This window comes from Pantherophis guttatus, chromosome 13, assembly GCF_059756535.1.
Source record: "Pantherophis guttatus breed Tessera chromosome 13, ASM5975653v1, whole genome shotgun sequence".
Taxonomy (NCBI): Eukaryota; Metazoa; Chordata; class Lepidosauria; order Squamata; family Colubridae; genus Pantherophis; species Pantherophis guttatus.
This window is the reverse complement of record NC_142075.1, coordinates 16294003-16317500: the sequence shown is the minus strand read 5'-3', so window position 1 is coordinate 16317500 and position 23498 is coordinate 16294003. Positions and strand designations below refer to the sequence as shown.

General features: G+C 45.1%; 2 protein-coding genes across 3 annotated transcripts in view; one reads left to right on the top strand and one right to left on the bottom strand.

Moving 5' to 3' along the window:
* The window catches only part of SH3GL3 (SH3 domain containing GRB2 like 3, endophilin A3), a 33025-nt gene extending 30927 nt beyond the window's left edge, over positions 1–2098 (top strand). Inside the window, exon 9 of the mRNA XM_060693310.2 lies at positions 808–2098. Within this exon, the coding sequence (XP_060549293.1) occupies positions 808–1013 (206 nt within the window). The 3' untranslated portion in view covers positions 1014–2098. The remainder of the gene's footprint in view (positions 1–807) is intronic.
* Positions 2099–2642: 544 nt separating this feature from the next.
* LOC117675710 (lamin-B3-like) lies at positions 2643–23289 on the bottom strand. 2 transcript variants are annotated; one of them, XM_087878207.1, is made up of 11 exons: positions 22688–23289; positions 18121–18277; positions 15937–16062; positions 13929–14099; positions 12716–12820; positions 11285–11526; positions 9913–10162; positions 7418–7525; positions 6760–6876; positions 5693–5791; positions 2643–4176 (listed from the first exon to the last, which is right to left on the bottom strand). In XM_087878207.1, exons 1-11 carry the CDS (start codon positions 23245–23247, stop codon positions 4144–4146), a joined length of 1968 nt encoding a protein of 655 aa, XP_087734333.1. In that variant the 5' UTR covers positions 23248–23289; the 3' UTR covers positions 2643–4143. The 2 variants fall into 2 exon arrangements, with proteins under 2 accessions (XP_087734333.1, XP_087734334.1); XM_087878208.1 differs by having other exon boundaries at positions 2643–4173.
* Between the last annotated feature and the right edge of the window lie 209 nt (positions 23290–23498).

Here is a 23498-nt window from a genome sequence, read left to right as displayed (position 1 = left end):
TTAAGGGTTAATTTAATAATTAGGAAGCCTGTTGGTCAGGAAGTGTGGGGGACAGTGTAGCATGAGGATTAAAGTGTTGTATTGGGATTGGAGAGCCAGGTTTAGGTTTCAAGAGATGTGGTAGCTCAGTGGTTAGAATGCAGTACTGCAGGTCGCTTCTGCTGGCTGCCGGCTGCCTGCAATTTGGCAGTTCGAATCTCACCAGGCTGAAGGTTGACTCAGCCTTCCATCCTTCCGAGGTGGGTAAAATGAGGACCCAGATTGTTGGGGGCCATAGGCTGACTCTGTAAACTGCTTAGAGGGCTGTAAAAGCACTGTGAAGCGGTATATAAGTCTAAGGGCTATTGCTAAATGAACTGTTGTAAATCAACAGTGTATACTTACTGAGAGATTTCCAAGCTTACCATTTTTCTTCTCCTTCCAGCAACATCTTGTAGGCATTGATCTCAAGATCTAGTGACTCACAGTTTAGCGATAGATAATATGGTGGCGCAGTGGTTAGGGTGCAGTACTGCAGGCTATTTCTGCTGGCTGCTGGCTGCCTGCAATTTGGCAGTTTGAATCTCACCAGGCTGACTCAGCCTTCCAATCTTCCAAGGTGGCTAAAATGAGGACCCAGATTGTTGGGGGCAAGAGGCTGACTCTGTAAACCGCTTAGAGAAGGCTGTAAAGCGGTATGAAAGTCTCAATGCAACTCTATATCTGAAAGTCTCTTGCTATAATCTTGGGACTTTGTTGCAAATGAAATTGAGACAAACTTTTGTCGGAAAGCAACCTTGAACGTCTCAATTGCTCATTCTTGACCAGGTTCTTCGTTGCACATGGACCAACCTTGCTGCCAAGCCTTGTATGACTTTGAGCCTGAAAATGAAGGGGAGCTTGGCTTTAAGGAAGGAGACATCATCACGTTGACCAATCAGATTGACGAGAACTGGTACGAAGGCATGTTAAAAGGGGAATCGGGCTTCTTCCCCATCAGCTACGTTGACGTCCTTGTCGCCCTGCCGCAGTGAGCGTGTCCTTTTCCCGCTGCCGATGCAACCAAAACATTTGGTCTTCGTGCCCAAAGCTGGTGTCTTTCACTTGTGCTCCGAAAGCCCGTGCTTCTTCTGAACCACCTCTTAACTGACTCTTTTTGTACGCGTCTTTTAAGAAATATATTTATTTTGTATCCGTACAATTTGTATGATAAATTATGGAGGCCTTTCTTTTGGTTACAAGCAAAGAACTGCAGCCGGCCCTGTGCTTTTTTTGTGCCTTGAAAAATCTCACGGACTTGGCTTTTCCTGGAAGCCAAGCTATTTACGCCCATTGTCGCAACAAGAAGCCGTTTGTCGAATGATGAATTTTATTTGTGGGTACAATTTTACAGCTACTCCTTAAGTTGGGTCATCCTTGAGCCACTCCTGTTATATTGAACTTGCCATAATTTTTGGAGTGTAAGATGCACCTTTCCTCCCCCCTAAAAGGGTGAAAGGGTGAAAATTTGAGTGTGTCTTATACACCGAATGTAGCCCCGCCCACCCACTGGTCCCCACCCTTGGGCCTCTGCCTCCCAGCAATTTACCTCCTTGCAGCAAGAAGAAACAGCCCATTTCAGCATCAGCACAGCCTAATTAGCACAAGTTGATTGTCCGTTGGATCGGCCTCCCTACTCTCAGCTGTTTCAGGCTGCAGGGATTGCCCTTGCCTATTGCTGCGCAGGCCTCTGCTGCTTGCTGCAAGGAGGTAAATTGCTGGGAGCAGATTATTTTTTTTTCTTGTGCTAATCAAGCTATGCTGAAAACAAAAATGAAAGTAAAGCAGGCTGTTTGCTGCAAGGAGGCAAAATTGCTGGGAGGCAGAGGCAGATTTCTTTTTCTTGTTTTCCTCACCAAAAAAGGTAGGTGCGTCTTATAGTCCGGGGCATCTTATACTCTGAAAAATACAGTAACTCTGAAAAGCTGATACTAACCGTGTACTTTTTGACTAGAGAAAAATGATTGCTTCCTTGACGTTCCTGTATTAAGTCAACGTTACCCTCCAACGCTTAACTCATCGCTGACCAGATATAATAAATCACTCTTGTGGGAAATATATTTCCTTAGCATCTTACAAAGTATGTCATTCTTTGGCTACTGGCTTCACACCATCCACCATACCCTGAGCTAAATTTTGGCACTTGTAGTAACAAATTTTAGATTTCACCCGTTTAACTCTATATAATATTGTTTTCAACAACCAATGACTTTATTCCAGTATGTCTCACAGTAGCAAATTGGACTTTTCTAAAGCCCATCAGCAAAGCAACCAACCTTCCTAATTACTATAGAAAGGAGCTATTTTAGATTTCATGGGAATTTCATCCAAGTATGGATAGTTTTTCCCCCCCTTTTTTTCCCCCTTACATAAACCATGTAAGCTACTAGTTGTTACCAGGTGGTTATGGCTAAATTGACGACGTTGGTCCAAATTTTATTAAGCAATCTCCCATAAACAGGGAGGTGAGGTACAATTTAAAAATAGAGTAAAAAATTTGTCAAGACAGAGGAAACCCAGTTTGGAGAACGTTTCGCCCCTCTTGAAATAACATACGGACAAAATGCAACTTTTAAGCCTGCCAAATGCAGAGTTTGTTTCAAACACCGTAAAGAGCCATCATCTGAAAGGAGGTATCTTTAATAGAAAGCAAATGTTTTACCAGATTTGTGCCTTTAACAAGGCCGACACGTAAGTAGAAGCACCTCAACAGCAAGTGCCACAACAAACTGTTCGGGTCTGCTAAAATATCAGAAACCACTGGCGTTAATAATTTAACCATTTCTAAAAGTCTCCGTTGGAAGAAAATCCACCTGAAAGGAAGCCTTCCAGACAAAAAAAGACACTGGGTTCAAGAACCCTGTCCTACCCCACAAGGCTGGTAGGAACAGAAGCATTCTTTGGCCGTGAATTAATACAAGAGTCCTAAATCATTCTGGGTTTTAGGTTTACCGTTCCTTGTCCGCTGTTGCCGGAAGAGATTGAAAAGAAATGCGGTATTTGATGGGCACTTTTAACCTCCCTGGACGGTCCTTCGGGTCCATTCTAAAAGGAGGACAGAGTAAGGAAAGATTTCCCTGCTCTCTTTTTCCTATTACAAATCAGCACTGGCATTAGGCAACTTCTAGTGATGGCACGCGTGCCGGAAGTGGCACGCAGAGTTGTTCTTCCAGGTTCCAATGCACCAGCCAGCTGGTCTTCACACATGCGGATGTGCCAGAAACCGGAATAGCAGCTACCCGGTGTGCATGCGCGTGCCAGGTGGCTGCTCTTCTGGTTTCCAGCGTACACATGTGCACCGGCCACCTGGTCTCCCAGTTTCTGGCGTGCATGTGTGCCCGAAGACCAGCTGGCCGGGTGCACATGCGTGCGCCAAAAACCAGATCATCACCTTCCCAGTATGCGCATGTGCACCGGGCAGCTGCTTTTCTGGTTTCTGACATGCTCCCGTTTCGGCACTCAGTGCCGAAAAGTTTCGCCAACACCGTTCTAGACAAATCTCCAGCATGCTCTGATTCGGCCATTTCTGTTAAAAAAGAGAGGAAGCAGGTAGTATATGGCTACTATATATAATTGGAGCAAAAGGAATTCCTTAACGTGGCCTGGTTGTTGGACCATCTCCCCAGCTATTGAAGGAAACTAGAATTGCAAAACTGGCATTGCAAAAGTCGAGCTTTTGTTTGGATACATATAAGGATTTATAGAGGAATGAGAAGGTTGAGAGACTTCCTGCAAAAGGTCACACTTTGTGCAAAATAAGCAACCAAGTTAACCAAGGCCCGGGCACTTGATTAAACAACACAGTGCATTTACTATCCTTCTAATTTAGCAAGATGAGGTTCTTGCTTTGTTCATAGCAGAAAAAAAAGAGAAGGTCTCTTAAGGCTCATAGAGGCAACTTCAAGATAGTCATACTCAAGATGGTATTCATCTGCCTTAATCCTTGCATATAAGTCTTTCCCTAGTTGGCCGTGAGGAGTCACAAGCCATCTTGTCCTTGAAGTCGAGAAGAACGAAGGAAAAGTTACAGCATCAACTCTCCGGGCGGAGCCAAACATCTCTGGAGCAATTTTCAATTCTGGGCATCCCCGTTTTAAGCTTATCAAGTAAGGCACCAACTTCCAGTTACATTATGGGACAGCTGCTGGTCTCGTTCTGCTGCGGGAAGAAACAGACAGCTTAGACCTGATGATTTCTGGCTTGGAGGGTCGTATGAATCTGCACAATTATTTCAGTACACAAGTAGTGCTCATAAGCCAAGTTTACAGCCCGGCTGAGCAATATTGGGAGGTGGGTGGGTGGGAATAGTTCTCATCTCCTTTGGTAAGTTTGCAAGATTCCTAAGAACCCCCCGAGTTGCTATCATTTCTTTTTTTAATCCTGAGTATGTCAAAGAGATGAGGAGGACATTACTCCATTATTCATTTATAAAATTGGTAGGCCGCTCTGATAAGGTGACTCTGGGTGGCTTACAAACCATAAAAAAGATAAATAGGAATGTTAAACTTTTAAAACTATGCAAAAAAAAAAAACCATCTAAAATCAAGGAGATGGATGACATGGGAAAGAGATCGGTGGTGGTATCCAGCCGGTTCGGGCGAGCCGGTTGTGGCGACCTGGCTCTATGCTGTCCTATTTAGATAACGTTTTCTAAGCCGCGTGCATGGACGCAAGCCGCGTGCGTGAGCAAAGCGCACGTGTGGAAGGCCGCACGGAAGGCGCACGCTCACATTTTCGGTGCGCAGCGAACCGGTGGTAAACTTTATGTGAAACCACCTCAGGATGAGATCTTCTTACTCTGTCAACCACCTCCGGCAATGAGCTGGAAGCCCCAAGCCAACCGGAAAAAAATGAGTCAGTCTTTTAAGGCCCTTCAGAAGGCCAAAAGGGAGGGTGCAGTCCTCACCACCTGTGGTGGTAGAGTGTTCCACAGGGTTGGGGCCACCACAGAAAAGGCTCTTCTCCTTGACACCCTGCCTGCTGGAATTCTGTAGCAGGCCTCTTCCGTTAGCACAAGTTGGGACAGTCTAGAACAGTGATGGCGAATCTATGGCACGCATGCCAGAGATGGCACACAGAGCCCTCTCTGTGCGCACGCACACCATCGCCAGCTACTCTTCTGATTTCTGGCCTTTTTCAGGCTTTTTTCAGGCCGTTTTTGGGGATTTTCAGGGCATTTTTCAAGCCGTTTTCAGGCTGTTTTTGGCCCAAAAAATAGGCCAAAAAAAAAAAAAAAAACAGCCAGCAGGCGCCAGAGCATCAGAAAAAGGCCTAAAAACAGCCAAAACCCAAGCCGTTTCTGGGTCTTTTGGGGGCTGTTTTCTGAGCCATTTTCAGGCCTTTTATGGGTGGTATTCCAGGCAGTTTTCTGGGCAGTTTTCAGGCCCGAATAATGGCCAAAAAATAGGCATGCACGCACTGGCCAGCTGGTCTTCAGGTTTCCAGTGCTCTGGCACACGCACATTCACTCATATTCCGGTTTGGGCACTCAGTGCCGAAAAGGTTCACCATCACTGGTCTAGACCCACTGGGGTGACTAATGTGCATATTGGTGCATTTTTGAAAACCTCTCCACCCCAATTGGCGTTTGAAGAAAATGCATCCCCATCAACCAAACAAGAATCCAAGGATCTCGTTCTCATTCTCAACATTCAGACGTTCAGTTAAACTTAACCTGGCTATGAATCCCTAGTTTTGTTTCTTCTGCAGAATCTTCCACTTCTCCATCACCTTCTCCTCTTTCCAGATACATGACCATTCCTTCTGCAGTCTCCTGAAAGTAGAAGGCATGTGACAGAGATGTTGATTAACTTTTTAAAATATATATATATATTTGTGCCTTCAAGTTAGTCTTCACACCCCGGCAACTGCCTGAATAAACCCATAAGAGTTTTCTCTGTTCTTGTTCTTAGGCTGAGAGTAAATGACTGACCCAAATGTCTAAGTTTGAAACCAGAACTCATAAGTCTGCTGGTTTCTAGGCTGGTGCCTTAAACCATCAAACTAAACTGGCTTTCTGAGTAATAATTAAGGTAAAGGTAAAGGTTCCCCTCGCACACAGGTGGGTTTCAGCAGGTTCTGACCAGTTCTGGAGAACCGGTAGCAGAAATTTTGAGTAGTTTCGGAGAACCAGTAGTAAAAATTCTGACTGGCCCCGTCCCCATCTATTCTCTGCCTCCTGAGTGCCAGCTGATTGAGAGGAAATGGGGATTCTGAAGTAACTTTCTCCTGGAGTGGGGAGGGAATGGAGATTTTACAGTATCCTTCTCCTGCCACACCCACCAAGCCACGCCCACCAAGCCATGCCATGCCTACCAAGCCACACCCACAGAACCAGTAGTAAAAATTTTTGAAACCCACCACTGCCCTTGCACGTATATACTAGTCGTTCCTGACTCTACGGGGCAGTGCTCATCTCCGTTTCAAAGCCAAAGAGCCAGCGCTGTCCAAAGACGTCTCCGTGGTCATGTGGCCGGCATGACTCAACGCCAAAGGCGCATGGAACACTGTTCCTTTCCCACCAAAGGTGGTCCCTATTTTTCTACTTGCATTTTTTACGTGCTTTCGAACTGCTAGGTTGGCAGAAGCTGGAACAAGTAATGGGAACTCACCCCGTTATGCGGCTCTGGGGATTCGAACCGCTGAACTGCCAACCTTTCCATCAACAAGCTCAGCATCTTAGCCACTGAGCCACCGCGTCCCCTGTGAGTAATAATTAGGTAAAGTCAATTTGGTACTTACATTCCCATCACCGTCGAGGAGAACAATACCGATGTTCTCTCCAAGTCTGCGTGACTTTTGGGATTCCCAAATCAGAGTGCTAGGACTTGGGTTTAAACCCACATTTTTCCCCCAGATCTGTAAAGAAATAATGGTACAAAAGTTAAACCTCTAAAAATTAGAGCCTTGGTGGTGCAGCAGATTAAAGTGCTGTTAAGTAATACCAGCTGCCTGCAATTACTGCAAGTTCGAATCTCACCAGGCTCAAGGTTGACTCAGCCTTCCATCCTTTCGAGGTAGGTAAAATGAGAACCCGGATCATGGGGGCAATAAGCTGACTTTGTATAAAAAAGAACACCGCTTAGGGGGCCCCCGAAAGCCCTACTAAGCAGGTATATACAAAAGGATGAAGGCTATTGATTAACGCATTGTAAGCCGCCCTGAGTCTCCGGAGAAGGGCGGCATATAAATCGAACCAAATAAATAAATAAATAAATAAATAAATAAATAAATAAATAAATAAATAAATAAATAAATCCGATTTTAAATGGCTTATGACTGATGTGAAAGTGAATGTGCATAGTTATTCAAGCAGCTTAACAACGAGAAGCAAAATAAAACCATTTTTAAGTTTTTCCCCCTACAAGAATGTAAGAGGACTCTTAAAATCAACACTCACAGTTACTACGTGACCAGCCTGAAGAATGAATTGAGCAGGAAACTCATACATAGTGTCAGATTCGTTTCTGTGCTGCTTCCTAACCATCCATCCACCTAGTAGTTGGTCCTGCAAACCAAAGTTGCATTTAAGAAACAGATTGATCTAAAGCCCTGGTGAAAAACGTTTTAACTTCTTTTGCCAAAGAATTCTAGCATGTAGGTCAGTGTTTCTCAACCTTGGAAGCTTGAAGATGGGTGGACTTCAACTCCCAGATTCCACCAGCCAGCAGCGCTGGCTGGGGGATTCTGGGAGTTGAAGTCCACCCATCTTCAAGCTACCAAGGTTGAGAAACACTGATGTACGTGAACATTCTTGGATGAATATGCAAGCTCATTTATTGATAGCGGTCTCAACATTTTATATTTCTATTTTGCTTTTCCTTCGGAAGCTTAAGGCCGTATTCTCCTCCATATTTCCCCAGTAACGGGCCGATTGGCAAACTGAATTATGAGATAGTAGCAGGTCTAATATTCCCAAGTGAGCTTCTGCAACTGAAGATTTCATTTTTCATTTTATTTAATTTGTATACCGCCCTACTCCCGAAGGACTCAGGGCGGTGAACAGGCACAGAATAAAACACGTAAAATACAAAAATTAAGAGCAGAAATAAAATCGAATTAAATCAATTTAGCCCAAGACGAATTTAAAACCCCAGGTTAAGAACAAATTAAAATTTGCATTAAAATTAACATTAAAAAAGAATGGGAAAGGTTAGGCCAGACCAGCCTGGTGAAATAAAAAGGTCTTAAGAGCGCGGAAGGTGCGTAGATCTGGGATCCTCCGTATCTCCGGGGGGAGCTCGTTCCAGAGATGGTCCTGGAGTGGAGTTTCTCTACTCCTAATCCAAGTTGAGTTTCTCCACTCTTGATTCTGAACAGCCATTAAAGGAATGGTTGTAAATTAGGAACTACTTGTATTCCCAGAAGCGAAGTTTTATTATCACACCGACTTCGTTTCTGCCCTCACGTATCCTCTTTGCAATGACTCTTCATTCCAAGAAAGCCAGATTAGAATTTAATTTAATTTAATTTAATTGAACGCATTTCTATGCCGATAGAAGGGGGGCAATTGGTCTGGGAGAAACAGCATATCTCCCCCTTTGTATTTTTAATCACTTCCTGTCTAAAGGGTATCCCAGTGGTTTAAGTGCAGCATTGCAGACAAATTCTGCCCACAACCTGGAGTTCGATCCTCAAGGTTGACTCAACTTTCCATCCTTCCGAGGTTAGTAAAATGAGGACCCAGATTGTTGGAGGCCATATGCTGACTCTGTAAACCACTTAGAGAGGGCTGTAAAGGACTGTAAAGCGGTATATAAGTCTAAGTGCTATTGCTAAGAATGCCGGGACTACGATCCCATCCCAAATTTGAAAACCATCGAATTTATGAAGGACACAAGTCAAGCCGTTCTTTTCTTTCCAAACAAAGAATCTTTAGGTAGCCCTCGACTTATGACCAGAACTAAGAGCGGAATTTCCACTGCTGAGCAAGTCAGCGAGTTATGCCCGATTTTACAGACTCTTCTGCCACCGCTGCAGTTGTTAAGTGACTCCCATCATTGTTAAGCGAATCTGGCTTGTCCCATTGACTTTGCTTGCCGGAAGCCAGCTGGGAAGGTCGCACATGATGATCATGTGACCCTCGGATGCCGCAACCATCCTAACTACATGCCAGTTGCCCAGCGCACAAATTTTCATCACATGACCATGGAAATTTTGCAATGGTTCTAAGTGCAAGGACTGGTTTTAAATCCCTTTTTACAGCGCCATTGTAATTGTTGTGGCCTGTTGGCTGCCAACCTCTCCAGCAGCTGAATCAGAGGAGGAAGAGGTGTGTGGGCATCAGGGCAACCTGGGAGAGGCGTCAGCTTCAGGGCAACCTGGGAGCTCCGAGAGGGAATGGAGCTGTCAGAGAGAGAGAGAGAGAGAGAGAGAGAGAGACGGGGTGGAGCCTGAGTCATCCGTCAGCCCTCAGATGGAGAGTCAACAGCCCCCAGGTCTGGAGGTGGTTGATGAGGAAGAGGAGGAACAGCTGGGTCCAGTGCCTGACGCACAGAAGGCAGAGGAGAGGAGAGCAGTGGAAATCTATGGGCCGATCCTGGGGAAGGAGGAGCCACCACTGCTAATGAGGCCCCACCCTAGTTCTGGGGATAAAAGGCAGGGGGCGGAGATGAATAGGTGTGGCACACAACTCTTCATCTCCCGGGTGGACAGACTTGTTAGCCTGCGAGAGAAACTTGTTGCCGGGGCTGCCGGCATTCATAATAAAGGAATCTTTTGAGTTCATATCAGAGGGTTTGTTGTGTTTGGGGAGCTGAGTCAGAATAGTAATTTTGAACAGTCACTAAACGAACGGTTGTAAATTGGGGGCTACCTGTGTTCCCAAAATGACTTTTTTTCCAGATGGAAACAGATATCCAAGTGTTGGAAAAACCCAGAGATGGATGGTTTTACCTTATCAGAATTGTTTTTAATTTTGATGAACATTCCTTCCATGTCAATGTCTTCGATGGAGATGCTCCCTGAAGAAGATGCTCGCTGGACCACTTTGAAGCTCAGGCTGTGAGCCTGTTTCTTGGCCGAGGCGCGTTTCCGTTTCTTTCCTTGCAAGAAGAGGCGGTGGCCATGACTTACGGTGGTCCAACTCCCATCGCTTCTCTTCTCCGCTTCCCCACTTTCCAAGGAGAATTTGGAGAGTTTCAAACTACCGAAGAAACACACAAAAAATGTCACTCTTAAAAAGCCACAAAGCTAGATTAAGAAGATACAGCTAGTCCTCGAGTTACAACCGCAGTTGAGCCTAGAATTTAGCCTGCTAAGTGAGAAATGTGTCAAGTGAGCTTTCTCTCATATTACCACCTTTCTTGCCGCATTTGTTAAGTGAATCACAGCAGTTGTTAAATTAGTAATACAGTTGTTAAGTGAATCTGGCTTCCTCTTTGACTTTGCTTGTTGGAAGGTAGCAAAAGGGGATCGCAGGACCGCGGGGCACTGCGACCGTCATAAAATAGTCAGTTGGCAAGCTTCTGAATTTTGGTCACATGACCATGGAGATGCCACAATGGTTGTAAGGGTGAAAAACGGTAATAAGTGACTTTTCCTAGTGCGTAGTGACTTTGAAAGTCACTTTGAGAACCACGGTGGCCCAGTGGTTAAAATGCAGTACTGCAGGCTACTTCTGCTGACTGCTGGCTGCCAGCAATTTAGCAGATCGAATCTCACCAGGCTCAAGGTTGACTCAGCCTTCCATCCTTCTGAGGTCGGTAAAATGAGAACCCAGATTGCCCACTCTGTAAACTGCTTAGAGAGGGCTGTAAAAGGCACTGCGAAGCAGTATATAAGTCTAAGTGCTATTGCTATTCTGATTTTGCATCTTGTGTGAATTTAGTCTATTGGGTTTAATGCATCCTGCAAACTGGATTAAGGGTTAATTTAATAATTAGGAAGCATGTTGGTCAGGAAGTGTGGGAGACCATGTAGCATGGGGGTTAAAGTGTTGTATTGGGATTGGAGATCCAGGTTTAGATTTCAAGAGACCTGGTGGCCCAGTGGTTAGAACACAGTACTGCAGGCCGCTTCTGCTGCCTGCCGGCTGCCTGCAATTTGGCAGATTGAATCTCATCAGGCTCAAGGTTGACTCAGCCTTCCATCCTTCTGAGGTGGGTAAAATGAGGACCCAGATTGTTGGGGGCAATAGCTGACTCTGTAAACCGCTTAGAGGGTTGTAAAAGCACTGTGAAGCGGTATATAAGTCTAAGGGCTATTGCTAAATGAACTGTTGTAAGTCAACAGTGTATACTTACTGAGAGGCGATTTTTAAGCTTACCGTTTTTCTTCTCCTTCCAGCAACATCTTGTAGGCATTGATCTCAAGATCCAGGGCCAACTTCACATCCAACAGATGCTCGTATTCATCCAGCTGGGACTGCATCTGTTGCTGCATCTCTGCCATCTCTCTGTTTTTTTCCGCTAGGCGTCTTTTGGAGGAGTCACGCTCGGTATCGATCGCTCTCTGCAGTTCCTTTAACTTAGTCTCCAGCTCTTTGATCCTGGCTTGCAATCCGATGTTCTTGGATTTTACAGAAATGTGTTTTTTTAAGGTTAGACACTTCAGGCTTGAGCGACAGAGCTAAGAACAGACTGGTTCTAAGAGAAGACACCTCTTTTGAGAAGACTGAAGAGGCCCAAAACTGAGCGTTGAAACTTTTCGTTTGGGTTTTGCTCATTAGGAACGTTTGTTGTTATAGAAATGGCTAGTAGGTATTCTTATGCTAGCCAAGGTGGCACAGTGGTTAGAATGCAGTATTGCAGGCTAACTCTGCCCGCTGCTAAGAGTTCGATTCTGACCGGCTCAAGGTTGATTCAGCCTTCCATCCCTCTGAGGTCGGTAAAATGAGGACCCAGATTGTTGGGGGCTGACTCTGTGAACCACTTAGAGGGGGCTGTAAAGCACTATGAAGCGGTATATAAGTCTACGTGCAATTGCTAAAGTGGGAAGGAAGGAAGGAAGGAAGGAAGGAAGGAAGGAAGGAAGGAAGGAAGGAAGGAAGGAAGGGCCGTGGTGGCACTATATAAGTCTAAGTGCTACTGTATTTCTATTTCTATTTTTACTATATAAAAGTAAAAAATTGAGGTGTTATGCTACTACCTTATTCTATTTGCATCAAAAGGAGTTGGAAGTTAATACTTTTCTTTTTCTCTCCCCTCTTACCCTATACTTTTTTCTCTTCCCCCTTTTCTCCCTTAAAGGTAAAGGTAAAGGTTCCCCTCACACATACGTGCTAGTCGTTCCCAACTCTAGGGGGCGGTGCTCATCTCTGTTTCAAAGCCAAAGAGCCAGCACTGTCCAAAGATGTCTCCGTGGTCATGTGGCCGGCATGACTAAACGCCAAAGGCGCACAGAACACTGTTGCCTTCCCACCAAAAGTGGTCCCTTTTCTTCTACTTGCATTTTTTAAGTGCTTTCGAACTGCTAGGTTGGCAGAAGCTGGGACAAGTAACAGGAGCTCACCCCATTATGTGGTACTAGGGATTCGAACCGCTGAACTGCCAACCTTTCCATCAACAAGCTCAGCATCTTAGCCACTGAGCCACCGCATCCCTCCTTTCCCCACTTATTACCCCCTTATTTTTATTTTTATTTGCACTTCTGTATTTTAGATTTTGATGAACTAATAAAATATTCTTCCTAATAGAAAACCCAAGAGGCATCTACTCACGATTGCGTATGTCTAGTTTTGCCTGGTTTTTCGGTTTACCTGTGATATGAGATTATCAACCTTCAGTTTCGTTTTTTTCAGTTCCTCTTGAACAGAAGTAGCAAGATCATGCTTCTTTTCAGCATAAAGGAGTGCATTTTCTACCTGCAAAAATTGTTTGGGTTAATGATGTTCGCTGTAGCATATTCCTATCTACAAACAGGAAACTATAAAACTATTTCTGACTTTCAGAATGTGTGTTTGCTATTATAAAGTTCCATATATTTGAAAATAAATGTATTGTTTCTTTTCATATTTTCATCCAAATTGCATCCAAAAATTATCCCAAGGGATGTTTTAAATTCAGGAATCTATTTTCTAGATTCCCCCAAATATTTTAACTTGGTGTTCCTTATTGTCTCTATTCAGTGGCTTGAGATTCATCTCAGTCTTACAAAATGCCCTCCTTCATAAATTGTAGACCTCCGTTTCCCCATACGTCATCTTCCCAACCATCCCCAAATCATTCCTTTCAATGTTCCATGGCTCAACTATGGATTTAATTTCTAGACTCAACCAACTAACCAGCTTCTGGCTCCTTTAATAATGAAGACTTATGGCCTTTCAGAAATTGCTGATGTTCCAGCATTTTTCACCACTGGATTGTGTTGATTAGGGTTGCTTTGAGTTGTAGAGTTATAAATTCATCATCATTGGTTTTAGAATTGTTTATTTTAATCTATCTATCTATATATAAATGACTCTATGTGTGTGTTCCAGCATAACTCTGGAACGCCTTGAGCAATTTCAACCAAACTTGGTACACAAATGACTTACTCTCTGGAAAGAAATATTGTGGGGGGTAAGACACCCCTAACACCCCTTGGTGTGTGTGTGTGTGTGTGTGTGTGTGTTCCAGCATAACTCTGGAATGCCTGGGCCGTTGAAATGAAAATGAATGAATTATATCTATAGTGTCAAATCACAGTACTTTTGACAGGGATAGTATGAATTTAGGATTCGAATTCTGTTAAGATACAGCCTGTTGTGCCTTAAAATGGCTTCTACTGTACAGCACAATGGAGTTGCCATGGTAACAGCTTCACAGTACTCCACAAGGGTGCTCCCTCTGTTAAGGGGGATTGGGATAAATAGATACCGGGCAACGCCGGGTTATCAGCTAGTCCTCAAAAGAAAAACTGGTCCATGGAAATACATGGCTTTGAGTAGACAACACAACATTTCCCCTTAAGATTCTTCCCATTTAACTCACTTTGGCTTGGAAATTTTGTTCCAAATGATCTTTGTATTCCTTGATTTGTTGTTCATGCTCTTTTCTGAGCTCCTGGAGAGAATTCATTAGTTTAGCGTCATATTCCTGTTGACGGCCAGATACAATCCCTTGAATCCTATTCTCGTAAAGTTGCTTCTTGTTCTTGAGTTCCTGAGAGGAGAAAGAAAGAGAGTTGCAAAGGAAGAATGTTGTTAACTTAATCCCTAAACAAAGGCTTTAATTCATCTGACAAATCTGGATTCCCCCCACCCCACCCCATCCCCAAGTAACTTGTGGGCTAAGTTTGGATATTCCTAATGCAAATCCATAAAGACATTCTCCTCATCTTTTGTAAAATTTAAGTGATGCCACTTGGTCTGGGTTGCTTGATTGGAACAGTGGGATCCTTGATGCTGTCTGAGCTTGGTTGTTTTCCTGCAGACATTTCATTACCTGACTAGGTAACATCATCAGTGCATGGTTAGTTCAAATTCTCTTCTAATTGGAATCTTCTCTTATTACTCTTGCTTCTCACATCTCTTTGATGGTCAGATTCTAGACTGCAAATTTGGGGGAATGACAGTTTAACTCATTTCATAAGCTATGGACTGCTGCCTACATTGATGGCTTACAACAGGGGTGTCAGACTCAAGGCCCGGTGTTCTGTCCCCCTTCCCCACACAGGCAAACACACAACCAGGCACGCCTGCTAAGATTTTATTGAGCAATCAGATTAGAAACCCTTGCAGATAAGAGTTTTGGCAGTAAACTGCGAAATGCCTGCCAAGTCACTTTTCACTCACAGTAAGCAAGAGAGAGTTTATCTTCAGTCCAGTTCAGTAGCAAAAAGTAATCCACAAAGCAAGAGTTAGCCAAGGTCCAATCCAAATATGCACAAGCCAGATTTCAGGTAACGCGATGTGACTCTCAGGTTTTTAACTTTGACGGTCACAAAGCCTGAAGAGCAATCACACCCACTTTTATTCCTTGTGGGGTGTGGCTCAGTGACTCAGCTCCATCTCTGGCCCTCCCACGCCTCTTTTGTTGCTGCGCACGCTTCTCCCTCCAATGCTGCCTGGGATCAAGCCAGGATTCATCATCCTTGCTCCCTATCTGTTGTTGTTCCGATATGCTTTCCTCCTGGCATATCCCAGGCTGTTCCTCTTGGCCTTCGGATGGAACCTGAGGCATTGCCAGAGAGGAGGGTCCTGGAGAGGGAGGCCTTGTCAGTTCCTCCCCATCACCTTCTGAGTCTTCTTCCTCTGTTAGGACAGGCTCGGGAGTCGGGGTCACAACACCCGGGGGCCAAATCTGGCCTGCGGGGTACTTAGATCTGGCCTGCGGGGCCGTCCTGAAAACAGCAAAGGACTGGCCCGCAGTGCCTCTGCCAGAGAAAACGGAGCTTGGGAGGGGTGCATGTGCCTGCCAGAGGGTTGCAGGAAGCCATGGCAGCCAAAAACGGAGCTGGGGAGCCCTTTTCCGCTGGCAGAGCGCTCAGGCCACCACAGGCGCCCCCGATACGAGTGATGGTGAGCTAGCCATGCCCTCTGCCTCCCCCCAAAGTCAAACACAACCCTGATGCGGCCCACAAATCGAATTTGACACCCCTTGCTCTAACGCAGGAGTCAGCAACCTGTGGCTCTGGAGCCACATGTGGCTCTTTCAACCCCTCTGCTGCGGCTCCCTATCACTCAAAATATGCGTCACAACCACCAATGTGCGACACCCACTGGCACGCGATTTATTGAGCTTTTCAACCCCCGGTAGGCCAGCCATGGAGAAATCCAAGAAAAGAAAAGTTTCAGAAGAAAGCAGAATGTTTAATTCAACTACATATGCCAGTTTTGTGGCTGCTCAAAAAACAGTCAGGCACGGGAAGGGTTTTGTGGCTCCCGGTGTTTTCTCTTCTGTGGGAAACGGGTCCAAATGGCTCTTTGAGTGTTTAAGGTTGCAGACCCCTGCTCTAACGGAATGGATCAAATCGGCATTTTGGGCTGACAATACATACATTTTCATGGAAGCTCTTCAGAAACGCCACTTGTTCTCGGAAAGATTTCACTTGATTTTCCAATTCTGCTCTTTTCAGCTTCTCATTCTGAAGTTCATTTCTAGAACTTTTCAGCAGCTCTTTAAGCTAGGAAAGGATTAAAAAACAAAACAAAAAAAAAACATTCGCTATGCTCAAGGAAGCATTTGCACCCTTTTTAAGTTATCCAAAGGTTAGGATTTTTGGAGTTAGGATTTTCAGCTAAGACTTTGTCTGAAGTTAATCCACCTGTCTTTCAAGATTCACCTCCTCTGTGTAGCCTAAAGGCAAACTGTTTCAAGTCAGCCTTATTCCAACAGATCATTTTAGGCTGTAAAACAGCATGGGAGCTTTTGTTAGTCTTACTAATTGTAGATAAAGCAAACACGCGTTGCCATGTTTTTCAGCATGTAAGACCGATTAGGTTCACACCCTAAAATATGTAATGTAGTTTATTTTGGCTTGGCATACTGTGTGGTTCTAAGCCAACTTTGTGTATCAGGACATCATTTCACTAACCCAACTAGAACTGCCAGGTAATAAGCCATGGAGTACAAGCAACTTAATGAAGTTGTTGGCATCAGCAGAGATTCCTAAACCAGCATGGATTAGATAGCTGACATCTCTTCTCCAAGATATATGAGTACGCTTGGTCTACGGCGTTTCAAGCTGAGTGCTTAGGAAGATTCATTTTTTGGATGAGGTCATTTTGTTTTTTTGAAACTTTTAGTGCCATCCAAGAGTGGCATGATTGTGGAGCTCTGTGGATGGGAGGAGATTTGACTGATGGCTGGGTGTCTTTTTAAGTTGAAAGTCCATTCAAGGTCAAATGATACGATTGTGAGCAAGGTAAAGGTTCCCCTCGCACATATGGGCTAGTCGTTCCCGACTCTAGGGGGCGGTGCTCATCTCTGTTTCAAAGCTGAAGAGCCAGCGCTCTCCAAAGACGTTTCCGTGGTCATGTGGCTGGCATGACTAAACGCCAAAGGCGCACGGAACGCTGTTCCCTTCCCACCAAAGGTGGTCTCTATTTTTCTACTTACATTTTTTATGTGCTTTCGGACTGCTAGGTTGGCAGAAGACGGGACAAGTAACGGGAGCTCACCCATTATGTGGCACCAGGGATTCGAACCGCTGAAGTGCCGACCTTTTGATCGACAAGCTTAGCGTCTTAGCCACTGAGCCACTGCATCCCTTTTTGATTGTGAATACTCCTCCCCAATTATAGAAAACTGTGTGCCTCCGTCGACCTCATTCACAAGGAAATCAAACCCAGATACAGATAGTCCTTGACTAACAGTTTGTTTGGTGACCGTTCAAAGATACAACGGCCCTGAAAAAAGTCTCACGACCATTTTTCACACTTACGACCATTGTAGCATCCTCACAGTCACCTGATCAAAATTCAGCTGCTTGGCAACTGACTCATATTTATGATGGTTGCAATGTCCCGGGGTCATGTGATTCTGTTGGGCGATCTTCTTGACAGCAAAAGTCAACGGGGAAGCCAGATTTGCTTAATCACCATGTTGCTAACTTAACAACTGCAGTGACTCACTTAACAACCGTGGCAAGAAAGGTTGTAAAATGGGGCAAAACTCACTTAACAACTGTCTCGCCTTAGTGATGGAAATTTTGGGCTCAGTTGTGGTTGTAAGTCAAGGACTTATCTGTCAGGTTTTGATGTCATCTCAAATAAATTGCACTCCCAAACAATTAATCTTTGCTGAAATATTCCATTTATTGAGTACGACAGATCTGGCCCCAACTTCGTCATAGCTGATACTAACCCTCTGACCCCCAAACCCTTCCCTTTCTGTTCCCCAATTCTCATCTTCTCATTGGCCATCTTCCAAGTCAGTCTCCCCAGCTTCTGACCTCACCCCACAGGAATGTTTCCCCCATCCATCCCATCTCCTGGGGGATATTATCTACAGAGAAAATAAGTAAGTGAAAAGTCAAGCCTCATCTTTTTATGGCAGCATCAGAATGCTGACATTACCTGTACTGTGAGAATCCAGATTTCCCCCATTCAGAGATCCAGAATCCCCCCATTCAACACAGCAAAATAAACCCAAAAGCAAAATAAATATGCAGTATAGATAATAAAGACCAGCCCCCACAATTTTAACAAGACGGTTGAGATTTCTCTCAACAAGCCCTTACAGAAGTTGTTTGATCCTTGGATTCTTGAAGCTCTTTCTCCAAACTCTGCTGCGCGTGTAATGCGGTTGCCAGTTCAGCCTCCCTGGAGTTTAGCCGAGCATCCAGATCCTTCGCTCGAGCGATGGCTGAGCTCAATTCATTTTCTTTTTTAGCGTTCCTGCAAACAAAATTGAGTTGCATCAGAAGATTTCTTGGCAATCTTAAGGTGTGTTCTTTAAAACAGCTTCAAGCTTGGTTTTGGAATGCTAGCTGATCGCTTGCTTGTCTAGCACACTAAACCGTAAAGTTTGCACATTGGTTGTTTTGCTCGTCGCATGAATTTAGCCCATGAGTTACATTTAGGTCGGCAACCTTAAATCCTCAAAGAGCCACAGAGGTCCTAATCGGAAGCCCCCCGGTCAATTCTACAACCAACCGGAAGTCTGGTTCCCCCACCATAGAGTCTCCTCCTAGTACGGCGTCCTTTTTCCGCTACCAGTCCTAACCGAAAGCCCTATCAATTGTGGAGCTGACCAGAAAACCCGCCCTTTGCCATAGAGTCTCCTCCTGGCATGCCATGCTTCCCCCCCCAAAAAAACGGAAGCTCCTCTCAAAATTTTGGTGCCGACCAGTGAAATGGAACTGTAGCAGAGGGATAAAAGAGCCACATGCGGCTCCAGAGCCACGAGTTGTTGATCCCTGGTTTAGGAGATGGTGTGGATCAGGCCTCTGTACTGATTCTACAAAACCACAGCTTAGCACAGGGGTGTCAAACTCGATTTCATTGGGGGGGGTCGCATCAGGGTTGTGTTTAACCTCGGAGGACCCAGGGTGAGCATGGCCAACATGATGTCACTCATGTCGGGGCAGTGTCTGTGGTGGCCCAAGCACTCTGCCAGCGAAAATGGGCTCCCAAGCTCCATTTTTGGCTGAGATGGCTTCCTGCAACCCTCTGCCAGCGAAAATGGAGCTTGGAAGGGCCACACGTGGTCCTCCCGAGCTCCTTTTTCGCTGGCAGAGGCACCGTGGGCTGGCCCTTCGTTGTTTCCAGGGCAGCCCCATTGCCAAGATCTAAGCACCCCACGGGCCGGATCCAGCCCCCCAGGGGTTGAGTTTAACACCCCTGGTTTAGCATAATGTGAAATGCCAGTCCAGCCTCTAAACTTCTGAACATAAACTCCCAGAAGATAATCAAAGCAGAGAGATCCAATTTTACCAAATGATACTTCACAAATCTATAAAAGAAATATCAATAATATTGTCAGAGCCATGTGACAGACTGAACAACATGACAATCAACCACACTGCACCCTGCGATTGTAGCATACATAGAAACCCAGTTTCAGTAACCAAGTTAAATTAACCAGGATTATACATTATCTGGACAACAACTATGCCACCATGTTCACTCTCAGACAGACAGGGAGGATATAGGCTAGACTGCTACTGGGTAGGACAGATGCTAAATCAGCATTGGTGTCCATGGCAACTGCCTTCTCAGCAGAGAATCTTAACAGGATAACTGGAAAAGAAAACTCTGAGGAATTTTGGCCCTCAGGGGCTACTATCCTTCCTCAGTCACCCAGATTATGCTTTCTATTAGTCATGCAAACAGTAGAGGCACATGTGCAGTACTATTTTCATTTTATTGATAACTTTAAAAGGCCAGATCCATATATTGCAGTAATGTCAGGTGCAAACAACTGGATCCACCTATCCTGTTTTCCCCAAAATAAGACATCCCCTGATAATAAGCCCAATTGGGCTTTTGAGCACATGGCAATATGGCGAAATGCTTATTTCAGGGTTCAAAAAAATATAAGACAGGGTCTTATTTTCGGGGAAACACGGTATGTAGAGGTCAAACTATTTTATTGTATTTTGCCTATAATACAGGCAAATACTCTCTAGACTGCTTGCCTACTCTTGGGAATAGACAGGTAAGGTTCTAGGTAACTTAGGATAGGGTTCCCCAACTTTTCCAGAAAAATCCTTTATTTTCAGGATTGTCATTGAAAAAGAGCTACTTTGCTGTTAATATTTACCAACTCGCAATGAAGTTATACCTGTTTTAAACAACATCACAATTTGCAAACATTTATCCATATTTTATCGGTCCACAATTCTCCAGTATGGAGAGGGGTTATTTCTTCTATCCCAAATTGGCAAATCAGAAATGATGCTTTGCGTTTTCCAGATTAAACAACTAATTGAGAGATCATGAATTGCCTAATTCAAAAATGGCTGAATTTTGCTGTCGGTCTGCAAGGATTGAAAAATTCAACCGAGGGTGAATTTTGCCCAGAGGGATTGGTTTTGAATAAGTTTACCCAGGATTGTTCACAAACAGAAGCCTATGTGGTTACAAATATGACAAGTCTTTTTAACAGTTTTAGTATTGAGACAAGGTCCAGGCAACAGTAACATTAACAGTAACTAGACACCTACTTAACATATGCAAAAATAAAAAATCTCAAACTGAGTTTCTTTATTATTATGGCTTGTCTGTTTTTGGCTCAACCTTTTGGATGACTTTAGCAATTTTATCTAGTAACTCACAGTTTAGCGATAGATAGATAATATGGATATAGAGCCACAATGGCGCAGTGGTTAGGGTGCAGTACTGCAGGCTATTTCTGCTGGCTGCTGGCTGCCTGCAATTTGGCAGTTCGAGTCTCACCAGGCTCAAGGTTGATTCATCCTTCCATCCTTCCAAGATCGGTAAAATGAGGACCCAGATTGTTGGGGGCAATAGGCTGACTCTGTAAACCACTTACGAGACAGCTATAAAAACATTGTGAAACGGTATATAAATCTAAATCTAAATAGCTATTGCTATTAAGAGCTGTGGTGCCACAGTGGTTAGAGTGCAGTATTGCAGGCTAACTCTGCCCACAGCCAGGAGTTCGATCCTGATCAACTCAAGGTTGACTCAGCCTTCCATCCTTCCGAGGTGGGTAAAATGAGGATCCAGATTGTTGGGGGCGATAGGCTGACTCTGTAAACTGCTTAGAGAGGGCTGTAAAAGCACTGTGAAGCGGTATATAAGTCTTATTGCTATTTCTATATATTTTCCCAACAATAACCCTGTGAGGAGGGACGGGTTGAGCGGACGAAGGACTGGCCCCAAAGCGCCCAAGCCACCTTTTATGCCTATTGACAGATCATGTGTCACCACGTTGCGTCTTACTCCTAAGCAACCATGTATATAGTTGTCTCTTACTCCTAAGCAACCATGTATATTTTTCCTCCCGCCCTGTTCCTTCAAAGGGAAAGGCCTAGAACTCACTGCCACCTGGTTTCTAGGCCAGCCCTTTAGCCACCAAACTAGTTCTAATCCAATTTATCCAAGTAGCCTAATGGGTGAAAATAAAGCCAAGGGTTTATTTAGTGGGTTGTGGGAACTCGGCTTCCCTTCCACTCCCACCTGTTGTGGATTTAATAAGACCAACACAACTTTTCTGGGTTAATCAGAGACAATGTATATTGCACAATAGGTTCAAAGCTCTGTACATGAAGCGTTGAACAAAGACAGAAATTAGGTACAATGGTTTTTATACCCTTCTAAAACAAAGGATTCTGTTAACTCAGCAATTCATATGATCATATACATTTGTCATTTTTAATTGACATTTCCTAATTACTGTTTCATATTATTCTTTGCCAAGTCATAATTCTTCATGTAAATTACTGAAGCATAGATTCAAATTATCTCTTGTTAATATTACATGTGGTCATACTTGATCTCTTTAACCTTCAAACTGTATATCATCAAACGTTTGTATCTCTGACAACTGAGGGGCCTCTCTTCTGAATGTTCCTACTTCAAAGGAATCCTCTCCTTTCAACTGGAGATAATTGGCTTCCCTCAAACAAGCACATTTCCTTTCTTACAATACTATGAATAAAGAGGGCCCTTCAGTGATCATCCAGCTGGACTCGCATTTACCTACATTACACCCACCCAGATGTGCGGACTTCAATCCCCAGAATTCCACAGCCAGCATCAACAGAGAAATCTGTTCCACGCATCGTTTCCAGAAATCGTGGGCGATCCATCACCGGATGTTTTTAAGACCAGACTAGACCCTCACGTATCTGAAATGGTATATAGGTTCTCCTGCTTGAGCAGGGGGTTGGACTAGACGACCTCCAAGGTCCCTTCCAGCTGATTCGCTCTACTCTATTCTACCCCAGTTCCATTTTTGGTGGGTGTCACTGCTGGGTTGTGTTGATAACTCCCTAGAGAGTTGGGCGGCATAGAAATATGATGTATTAAATTAAATTAAATTAAATTAAATTAAATTAAATTAAATTAAATTAAATAAATTAATTAAATTAAATTAAATTAAATTAAATTATTAAATTAAATTAAATTAAATTAAATTAAATTAAATTAAATTAAATTAAATTAAATTAAATTGTGGCATATAAAGGATCCTGCTTTGGCACAACAGGGCCGAGGGGGGCGAAGCAACCGGCCTCAACCATCCGCGTTTTCCACTTCTCCGGGGACGCGCCGGTCGTGGGAACCCCAGCCGTTTGCCGGGCCCGTTGGAAAGAGCCTCCCCGGGGAGCCGGGACTGACCTGGCCAGAAGCTGCCGGTGCTCTTCGCCCAGCGAGTCCGCCGCCGCTTGCAAGGCCGCCTCTTGCAAGGCTCGGTGCTCCAGCGCCTGGCGCGCCTTGGCCAGCTCCCTCTCGTAGCTGCTCCGCAGGGAGCCCAGGTCGTGGCTGCTCTCCTCCTCGCACCGGCCCAGGCGGTGATGCAACGCCGCTTTGGCCGCCTCCAAGGCCCGCACGCGTTGGATGTAGGCGGCCAGGCGGTCGTTGAGCTGGCGCAGCTCCTCCTTCTCCCGCAGGGGTCTCCGGAGGTTGGGGCTGGCCAAGGGGCTCAACAAGAGGTCGGAGGCCAGCCCGCTGTCCGACTCCGGCGTGGAAAACCTCGCCGCGGCCATCGGGGTGGAAGCAGGGAGGAAGGGAGCCGGCCGGCCAGGAGGACTTGCGCAAACACGCCCTGCGCCGGGCAAAGCCTGGGCTCTTTTAAGGGGACCGCGGCCGAGCAGGGAGGACGATGCTCCGGCCGGTTGGGAGCTGGAGGGTGGGCGAAGGGCACTTTTAGGGCTCCGGCCGCTTCTCCTCCCACCCATGGCCAAGCTTGCCAGGCGTTCCACGGAGCCTCGAGGCTGGGACGCATCGCGCCTCCTTTAAACACAACCGGAGCGCACAGAAACAAAAAGAGGCCGAGCCCCTCCGGGGGTGGGGGGGAGGAGGGATCGGTTGCCAAGGTGCACTCTCATCTGGTCATTCATTAAAGGAGGAGGAGGAGGAGGAGGAGAAGGAGAAGAAGAAGAAGAGGAGGAGGAGGAGGAAGAAGAGGAAGAAGAAGAGGAGGAGGAGA